This window comes from Condylura cristata, unplaced genomic scaffold, assembly GCF_000260355.1.
Source record: "Condylura cristata isolate star-nosed mole 26May11 unplaced genomic scaffold, ConCri1.0 scaffold00028, whole genome shotgun sequence".
NCBI lineage: Eukaryota > Metazoa > Chordata > Mammalia > Eulipotyphla > Talpidae > Condylura > Condylura cristata.
In genome coordinates, this window is record NW_004567129.1 from 951,549 (window position 1) to 961,704 (window position 10,156).

At 53.9% G+C, this 10,156-nt stretch overlaps 1 protein-coding gene across 1 annotated transcript in view; it reads left to right on the top strand.

Moving 5' to 3' along the window:
* GPT2 (glutamic pyruvate transaminase (alanine aminotransferase) 2) overlaps window positions 1-9,900 on the top strand; it is a 34,455-nt gene extending 24,555 nt beyond the window's left edge. The window contains exons 8-12 of the mRNA XM_004690316.2: window positions 631-767; window positions 3,802-3,976; window positions 5,455-5,610; window positions 6,544-6,656; window positions 7,677-9,900. Coding sequence (XP_004690373.1) covers window positions 631-767; window positions 3,802-3,976; window positions 5,455-5,610; window positions 6,544-6,656; window positions 7,677-7,767 — 672 coding nt within the window. The 3' untranslated portion in view covers window positions 7,768-9,900. The remainder of the gene's footprint in view (window positions 1-630; window positions 768-3,801; window positions 3,977-5,454; window positions 5,611-6,543; window positions 6,657-7,676) is intronic.
* Window positions 9,901-10,156: the final 256 nt, after the last annotated feature.

Consider the following 10,156-nt stretch of genomic DNA (forward strand, 5'->3'; position numbering starts at 1 on the left):
TTTTTTTTTTTAAAGATTCATTTATTTGTGCATACAGAACTGGGGTACAGGCCAGAGGTATGGGGGGGGGTGAAAGGATCCACCAGAGACAGAGTGGGGAGCAGAATAGACAGTTCGATGAAGTACAATGCTGAGGGGAGCAGCGTGCGGGTCAAGAGAGAGGTCTGCTGTGCCATGTGGGTCACCCCCCTGGCTGGGGATTGAACTGGTGCTGAAGTGGCAGCAACTGGCTTTGTAGTGCTGTGTTTTAACCCACCGTGCCACAAGGGCCCCATTACTCATCTTTTAAAGAAAGCAAATGTCTCATTGCAGAAGAAAATTTCCCTGACCGGTAGCAGCTCTTGATGTCATCACTAGTTGGATAAGGTAGAAAGGTCTGGACACTGGGCGGGGTGAGTCTAAGAAATCAGGTAGGCACTCCAGCTCAAGGCTGCTGTTCTGGAAGGTTCCTGTGGGCATGCCTTCCCTGGCAGCAGCCCTGGAGGCTGGGCTTCACAGCACACGGCCTGGTGGGTGTTGACCCTGACTCCCCAGGCCCCGAGGGGCTCTTCCGCTCGGCCACACGTGACGGCGACGTGCAGGGTTCAGGCTCCTGGGGGCTCTGGGTAACTGTCCTGTCCTGTCCTGCAGGTGTACCAGGATAATGTGTACTCTCCGGACTGTAGATTCCACTCCTTTAAGAAGGTGCTTTCTGAGATGGGTCCTGAGTACTCCAACAACGTGGAGCTCGCCTCCTTCCACTCCACCTCCAAGGGCTACATGGGCGAGTATGTTGGCCTGCACTGCCCGCTGCTGCCTCTGGGCCTGCTGGGCCCCAACTATGGAGAAATGACGAAGATTACAGCAGCTCCCAGTGCCACTGTTTTCTTCCCCACCTGTCACTGTCGCTCTGATACTGACAGAAGTCTGAGGGTCCAGGGAAGGCAGGTGGAGAGGACAAGTGCAGTCAGGCTTGTGGGCCAAGCTTAGTGAGTGCTGCATGTATCTCACCTTAGCATGAGGCTCAGAAAGCAGCTGAATCCTGTATTTGTTCATCCTGCTAACTTACTGAACATCTGTGAGTTCAGCAGTGTCCTCAGCACTGACACCATTGCAGTCCACAGACCTTGTCGCTGGGGGATCTTTGTTGGAGCAGCTCATCCTAACCCTGACCAGCGCACCAGCCCTGCTCCAGAGGGGCTATTGATCTTGGCCTGCATTTCCCTGCACAGGTTCCTGGGTTGCAGATGTGTTTCATTGGTGCCAGAGAGTATGAGCCTCAAGACTTTTGCTGGAACTTTCTGCTACGTGAAAACAGCTAATCCAAAAACAGCAAAGCTTATTAAGTTCTAGGGAGGAGAGAGAAGCAATAGACAAATGAATAAAATCTTGTGTTAAGTAGAGCAAACAGTTGTTAGAGAAGAGATGGGGAGTGCCAGGAGGTTGCAGGCTTCAGCAGTGCCCCACTGAGGTAAGACCTGAAGGAGAGGAGGGAAGGGGCTACATAGGTATTTGAAGGAAGAGCATTGCAGGGGGCTGGAACAGCACCTGCAAAGGCCCAGGGGTAAAACATGACTGGCGTGTTCTAGAAGCAGCATGGGGACTGGAGACTAGAGAGTGAGGAACAGAGTGGCAGAAGTTGAGACCACAGAAGTCAATGGAGAGCACATCACCTGGGTGCTTAGGTTCTGCCCCACTCAGCGACACGAGGCACTGGAGGGCAGAGCAGAGGCTTTTCAAGGCCTATTGCAGTGTGCCGGGGAGGGCAGAGACTTGGTCAAGTCAGAGGACTCTCAGTGGGGTAGAGATGGCACAAGATTCTGGATGTATTTAAAGGTGGAATTGCTGGGTGGAGAATACGGGCATGAAAGAGAAGAGTCAAAGAAGACCCCCATGTTATCAGTTCAAACAGGAAGGACAGAGGTGCTGTCACCTGTGAGTGAAGCAGATTTGGGGGGATGGGAGCTGGTTTTGGAGGCATTAAATTTGCAAATGCCAGACCAGCGGCCAGATGGCGAGAGAAGGTCCAAGGACGGGCCTGAGCCCTCCCTGCCCAGACGGTGGGAGGTGGAGGGGAACCTGCACAGGAGACTGGGGGGCGGTGCTTTGCAGCTCGACACCCTCAACCCCAGCTTGGTGCTTCCGCTCTATGCCAGGTGTCAGGATGGAGACAGAATCTCACCTGTTAAGTAGAGGCCAGTGTCAAGAAATATTTGGGCCAATGGGGGAGCTGTGGGGTGGTCGCCTAGCTGTCCTTGGTTTTATTTGACGTGGGCAGCATGAATTGATGCCAGTCTTTTCAGTCTGCCTCAGTGGCACTGCTGGCTGCGGTGGACCACTTTCCTCTAAACAACTCTGGTCTCCATGTTTCTTTTCAAACTCAAGTGTGTCGATCACAAACTAGTCTATCTCCCCTCTGTGTTGTTGTTGTTTTAAGATTTATTTGTGCAGGCCAGAGGTACAGGGGTGGTGAGAGAATTCACCAGAGACAGAGGGGGAACAGAACAGGCAGATCAGAGAAGTACACTGTTGAGGGGAGCAGCGGGCAGGTCAGGAGAGGTCTGTTGCGCCATGTGGTCACTTCCAGGGCGGGGATCAAACTCGCCCCCAAGTGGCTGTGGCCAGCCTGCCGTGCTGTGCTGTGCTTTCACCCGTTGCGCCACCAGGGAGGGCCTCTGCCTTCTTGATGACATGAGCAGCCCTGTAGTCCACATCCCAATTGCCCTTGGCTCCTGCTTCCCTGAACTTAAAATACTTTGCTTAATTTGATTTTCTCCTTAGCAGAAAATTCAACCTTTGTATGGGAAACCTTTCTGAGTTGGCAGGATTTCCTCTTTCACCTTTGAAAGTCTATCTGGGGCATCAGGTGGGAACCTCTCAATAGCCTGATCCCAAACCCCACAGTGAGTGTCTCATTGTGTCAAGGGAAGCAGGGGAGCACCTCAGGGTGCCTGCATTTCAGCACTCTGTAGTCTGCACATTTTCATTTGTTACCCAAAGAAAGAGGCATAGTTCCAGAAAGCGTGACCGATGGACCAGGTTTGATTCTGAAAGGTTTTCCTTAAATAATTGTATGATCTCAGCTGTTTTCCTGTGATCTGACTCCTTAGTCAGGATCCTTTTGACTCTAAGAAACAGAAACTCAACTTGAACTGGGCTTCACCAAAGAAGCTTTAGTACCCACATAGGAAATACGTCCGGGGGTAGAGTTGAATTGGTGGATTTTAGGGATGGTGTCTGCTTGTCTCACTCCTTTGGGTTGACTTTGTTTGCAGGCAGCAGAGAGTTCCAGCAGAAGTCTCCAGGCTTGATGCCCTTTGGCAGCAGTGAATCCCGTCTCCTGCGCCCACCTCTGGCCCTGAGCCTGCACAGGGAGAAGCCGGGCCAGAATCAGTGGCCCTGGAACAGGGAGCAGTGTATTAGCTAGGGATCAGGCTAAGCTGACACCCCGAAATACAATGTAAAAAAGATACTCCAGAATACAATGGCACAAGCAAGGTGGCAGTTTAGCTCCTTGGACGTAACAGTGAAGGAAGTCAGGGCAGGCTCTGCTCGGCAAGGCGCTCGTGCCGGGGCTGCCTACGGAGGCATGCTACGCACCGCCACTTCTCAGGACGTGGGGAAGAGGACAGAGAGAAAGGCTTTCCTTGTGAGGAAATGACGTAGAATATGTCTGTGTCACTTCCCTTTGCATTGACAAGAGCGTGGCCACCCTGGCCGCTCAGCACTGGGCACGGGCCGGTAGCGGAAGACTCTGGCCGATGCATCTGTCACCCTTTGAGTCTCTGATGGGTGTGTCCTCGCCCCCTCTCTGCCTCCCAGGTGTGGCTACAGAGGAGGCTACATGGAAGTGATCAACCTGCACCCTGAGATCAAGGGCCAGCTGGTGAAGCTGCTGTCGGTGCGCCTGTGCCCCCCGGTGTCTGGGCAGGCCGCCATGGACATCGTCGTGAACCCACCGGTGCCGGGAGAGGAGTCCTTCGAGCAGTTCAGCAGGGTGCGTTTGCTCTCTGGGGCCATGTCCCCAGGCTTTTTCACCCCTCTCCAGGCGGCTGCCTTCAGGGCTGTGACCTCTGGGGGGCATTCCTGGTTCTTAGGATCCCCGCCCACCCCCACAAGGTTGTCTGTGGATGCAGCAGTTTTGAAGGGGAGCACTGTCCTTTTCCTGAGCACTGGGGCCATTTCCTCACCTGTGAGCAGCATGGGTGGACAGGCACCCAGAGGGGCGGGCCTTGTGTCCTGAGCACATGCTGGGGTGTTGTGACTAAGCCCTGGGTCTGCATTTTCCTAACCCCATGTCCTCACGGCTCACCGGACCATTGCAAGTGGCAAAACCCCAACTCAGACTAGTTGAAACAAAATAAGGAATTTATGGGTTACATAACCAAAAAGTTAGTTCCCAGCTCTCCCAAACTCACACCTCTTTTTATTTAAATTATGGCAAAATACTTTGAACGTAAACTTTGCCTTTATAATTTTTTTAAAAGATTTTTAAAAAGATTTATTTACTCATGCATACAAGAACTGGGGTACCGGCCAGAGGTGCAGGGGGTGAGAAGATTCACCAGTCAGAGTGGGGAGCAGCAGGCGGGTCAGGAGAAGTCTGCTGTGCCTGTGGGTCAGCTCCCTGGCCCGGGATCAAGCTTGTGCTGCAGTGCAGCACCGTGAGATGCTAAGACTTAACCCCTTGTGCCACCAGGGAAGCCTGAGCTTTGCCTTCTTAGCTGTACTGTTTAGTATGTTCAGTGCCCAAAGGCTGTCACCACCGCTACCCACCTGAACCATCCGTCATCCCAGACTGAAACTCTGATCCCATTAAAAACTAGGCCCCGCCCACCGTTCTACTTTTGCCTCTGACCTTGGCTGCCCTAGGTGCCCTAGGTAAGAGGACTCACACAATATCTCCCCTTTATGTCTGGCTTGTTGCGCTTGGCATGTTTCTAGGGCTTGTCCTTTTGAAGACTGAACACTATTGCACTTGGCTCGTCCGTCACCTCTACACCCCTTCACTCCCTTGCACAGCCCTGCCACGTGGGTCCTGTGGGATTCTGTTCCAGCTCATGTGCTTCACCCCATGACACTGTACAGACTGAGAGTGGGGCCTCGTGGCCCCAAGTGGGGGGTGTGTGGCCGCCTCTGGAAGTCCATTCAGACTGCTGGGCAGGAGCTGGTTTTCCTTGTCTTCGGGACTGTCATCCTAGTAAGAGAGCAGAACCATGACACAGGCGACCAGCCCCTCCTGGGGCCAGAAACTCCCAGTGTGCCCGCCACAGGGTGTGTGGCAGCCTGTGCTGAGCATCTGTGAAGAAGCTCCGTGCTGGGGGTGTGCTTCTCTGCACCTCCCAGGTTGCAGTGCTCTCAGGAGGCAAGGCAGGCTCGCCTCTTACCAGGTGTCCCCTTTCCAGACACAGGAGGGAGCTTCCGGTGGCTGGAGCCATTCTGGGGTGCTGACTCCTGTGCTTTCTGCCTCATCAGGAGAAGGAGTCCGTCCTGGGGAACCTGGCTAAGAAAGCCAAGCTGACAGAAGATCTCTTCAATCAAGTCCCAGGAATTCAGTGCAACCCCCTGCAGGGAGCCATGTATGCCTTTCCTCGGATCTTCATCCCCACCAAGGCTGTGGAGGCCGCTCAGGTCTGGGACGCTGGTGCTCTCACAGGGCTCACTGTGGATTGCTGGGTTGGGGGGCTGCTTCTTGCTTTGGGGAGCAAAAGTGTTGGCCCTAGAGACATGGATTTTGTGGGCCACGTTAAGCAAAGGGGCTCCCGGAGGCCCAGCCTCTTGAGTGTGTTGTGATGGGCAGCAGGCGGCTGACCCCCGGAGGCGGAGCTGACTGGGCTCTTAGCACTGGTGGCCTGAAGCCCAGTGCCCAGCCTTGTGAAGAACTGTATGGACACTGGGGAAGTGTGAGCGACGCCCCCTACACGTGGCCACTGTGCCCTGGAGATGTGCTCCTCAAACCTGAATGTGAATGCAGACCACCTGGAGTTTTGTTGAAATGCCAGTTCTGGTTCAGGAAACTTGAGGGGGCCCAGTCACGGCATCCTAACTGCTCGGGTGGTGCCATGTGGCCTACTCAAGGGTCGGGGCCAGGCCTGCCTGGAAACATGGCCTCACACCCCAGCCTATCGTGTGTTGTTACACATTCAAAATGTGGACTCTCCCACACCTACAGTATCACAATTTCTGGTGTTAGCATCCAAGACTGAGTCACCCCCAGCGGTGTAAACTAAGGTGTGAGAAAGCTGTGAGCAGTGGCCCAGAGAGCCTCTTCCCTAAAAGGACGTGGGTATGGCCCTCGGGGCCCGAGTGTCATATAGCTTGGCTGGGACCATCAGTGCCCATAGAGCGGTTGCCTGGGAGTGGGGACAAAGCAGATAGACTGGCACCCCCATCAAAGAGCAGGAGGACTCCAGGCCCTGTCTCGGCCCTGTAGGAAGCAGAGGGGAGAGAGCCCCTTCTGTGGGCAAGAACTTCAGCTGTATTTATTTGGCCTTGAGTGGTTAATGCTATGTGTGTGCAATTGAAGGCCTGGAATGAACCCCAAGTTCTGCCCTGTTCCCGCAGGCCCACAAGATGGCGCCTGACATGTTCTACTGCATGAAGCTCCTGGAGGAGACTGGCATCTGCGTGGTGCCTGGCAGCGGCTTTGGGCAGAGGGAAGGCACCTACCACTTCAGGTACGATCCTGCTCCGCACTGGGGTTTGGTCCCAGGTGGTTTCGGGCCACAGACAGGGTACAGGCTGGCCTCTGAGGCCCAGCTGTGTGCGGCCTCGACCTGAAGTTACCTGGACCCCATGCCAGGGCTCGGGAAACCTGGCGGTGGTCTCTTGGATCACCTTGATCACTGTCCCCGCCCACTGCTGCACTGCCTCATGCCGTCTGAAATGTTCCCCAAGATGTGTTTTCTCCTCTCCCCTCCGTCCCTTTCCAGCTCCGTAAGTGCATCCAGGCGCTCAGTGGTTCAGGGCCTGCTGAGATGCTTCATGCACAGCACAGTGGAGGTGGCTCCACGCGCTGTGCCAGCTTTGCAGAGTGCACCTGGCCCGTCCCTGCACAGATGGGCACTCCTGGGCCTGAGCAAGCAGGCGCAGCTCAGCCAGGGTGCCCCACTGGGGCTGGTCTGTTCCATTCAGAATCCACGCCCCGTGCTCTCAGATGTCTCCTGCAGCAGGAGCTAAAAAAGGAAATGTCCCGAGCTTCATTAGCACCTACAGCCAAGTGTTGACGCAGTCAAGGTCGTGCTCAGATCTTTTTGCCCGAGTTAGGTTCACCTCGACATTTTACAGCTCATTCAAGAAGTGATTAATGCTGGGGAGCATTCTAACTGTGGGAGCAGGGGGTTAGTTACCATGGCAGCCAGGGGTTCCTTGGAGGGAGGGGCGTGACTGCAGGTTCTCAGTGTACGAGAATGTGAGGTGGAGATTTCCAAAAAGGCCTTTGTAGCGGGAGTGGATTTCGCTCTGCGCTGGGGAAATCTCCGTATGTCGGTGACCGTGTTGTGAGGCTGTGTCTTAGCCTGAAGGCGGCTGCCAGCTCACTGCTTTCGTTCATACGCACTAGCGGGGGCCACGTACATGTGTAAATGGGAGAGAAAAAGTGGGTTCAGCAGACACCAGGTGCTGGGGCCACACTTCCTGGCCTCCACTTCTGTGTGAAGGAATGAGCTTTGGGGTTCAGTGGGTCTTTCTCTTGACAGGATGACCATTCTGCCTCCGGTGGAGAAGCTGAAGACGGTTCTCCAGAAGGTGAAGGATTTTCATATAAAATTCCTGGAGAAGTATGCGTGAGGCCGCCTTAGGCCCAGAGGGAGACCGAGCCCTCGGCCTTCCTCCTGATGCCCACCCAGGCCAGACTGGACTCACCTCCCCCAGCGACTCTGCCTCAGGCCTCACGGGGCCGCCAGTCACGTGGCTGTATCCCACAGGACTTCCTTCTCTGTGCCTTCATGTTGGGAGCACGTAGCAAATGTGAATTGGGGGTGTCTCAGAGCCCTGTGTTTTCTCCTTTTTTGATGCAACCAAAGTAGAGGGGACTTGCTCAGCATACCTGGCCAGCGTTCTCTGTTTCGTTGCTTTTAGAAAGTTCACGTGGGGGTTAAAATAATCAGGGTGTATTGGGTGAGATGCTGCAGGTCTGCAGAAATAGGATGTTGGGAAATGTCTGACTTTACGACACTAAGGACTGGAAATCCCAAACTCATCACCGTGATCTGTGAAATAAAACCCTCAGCGTTGTGAGAATCTAGTCCTTCAAACAGGAGAGCCTAGAAGCCCGTGGAGGCTCTGAGGGCCCCAGACGGGGCCGGCATCCTGTCTCAGCCGGGAATGGCGAGAGCAGCAGGTGGAGGTGGATGGACGCCAGGCCAGCCTGTGGCAGGCTCTGGGTCCACGGCCAAGGTCAGACTGGCTCCGGCAGGGGAGGAGGGCTGAGAGCCAGACTCCGAGCTGAACTGGGATTCCCCTTGGGAGCGTGCAGCTGGCGGTGAGGAGTCTACACCAGGGCCGTCAGGCGAAGGCTTCTCTGAGCGTGACTAGGCTGGGGCTCCCATCTTGAGGTCTTCCTGGACTCAAGGAACCCTGGGTACAGCCCAGCAGTTTCCCAGTCACAGGAACAGACCCTGCTTGGTGGTGGTGGATCCCTCGCCCCTTAGCCAGCACCCCTCTCTCCCAGGGCTGGATGAGCTTTCCACACACTGCCCCCTGCTGGCGACAGCGAGGATGAGGAGGCCCCCCTGGGGGTAAGGGTATCCTCAAGGACCTGAACCCCAGTGTCTGAGTTATTTCAAGCTGAATTCGGCCCTTTTCCTAGCTTTTCACTGGTCTGTGGGCCCGGGGCCTGGGCTGCAGTGGAAGAGTATGTGGGATCCAGTGTGAAGTTGTTGTTTTCACGTAATGGCGGGAGGATCATCCATGAGCTGCAGCTTAGCCGGGTTAGCAAACCTGAGTGGGGCAGGCAGCGTCAGACAGTGGGCGCAACAGGAGGCGGCAGGGTGCAGCCGCCTCTTCCCCGCGGTCTCCCTCATTGGCAGCTCGGGAAGCCAAGACCTGCTCAGGAGTCTAAGGACCCAGCAAGTCCTGAGAAATTGGAAGCGGCTGAAGGAGTGAGCCTGGGAGCAGCCTCCTCCACGGTGATGCCCTTGCGGGGCCCTGCAGCGGCTGAGCAGGGACGTGTAGGCTCCAGCCCTAATGTTGCTGCCCTCTGAAGTAGCTGTAGTCTCAGAGAACAGGGGGATCCTTCCTTTAGGAACTGAGGAAATTGCACTTGTGCTTAGGTGACGACACAGGAGGATGTGTCCCAGAGCTGCGAGATTTTTGGTGGAAGGGGTAAACAGGAGAAGCTAGTATATTTTTGATATTTTTGTAACAATTGCTTTTTTCATGGCGGGAGGAGGGGCTAGTCTTTGTAGTCTTAACAAGTCTGGTCGTTTTTTTATAAATCTCTTCAGATTATAAATATTCCCTAAAACCTTTGCAATGTTTACATGATTTTTTAAAAAGATGCCGAATATACTTGGTTTGCTTTTAAAATAAATGAATAAAAACAACATAGTCAGCTGGTTTAGGAAGCTTAGCTTTAAGAGTTAACTTCAGGTAGGGACAGCTGGGGGAGAGATTTGACTTTCTTCGGATTCTATTCTGATGATTTTATTTGGGCACTGCCAGAGCAAGTCAGGTCAGGGTCAGACTTAAATCCACACCTGGGAAGTTTTCTGTCCTGCATCTGCATGTGAGGGATGCTCGGTCACCTCACTCCTCGAAGCCGGGCCGGTTGTTCCAATCTGTGTGGAGTTGGCAGGGAGAGCGGGCAGGGCTGCTGGGCCCTGTTTCCCACTCACGATTCTCATAGGCATCTCCTGACAAAGGTACTTACTGATAGCTCTGCTGGAAATTTCTAAACAATAAAATACATGTCCAAACTGACTGTGCTGTCCTTGGAGTTAAAAGTTGAATGGGTGTGGTTAACTGTATGTCTTTACTCTTTATAATTAAGTTTCTAAACATGAACTCCCCTCCCCCAAATACCATAAACTTTAGCCATAACTTCTCAATGTTTCTTCTTAGGTGTCCGTCTGTGTTTTTATCTCCTTTTGTCACTTGTGGGAGGGAAATTTCATGGATCCTTTGAAATGAAAGTTGTTAGATTTTCTAATTGACATGAAATAGAACTAGTAGCTGC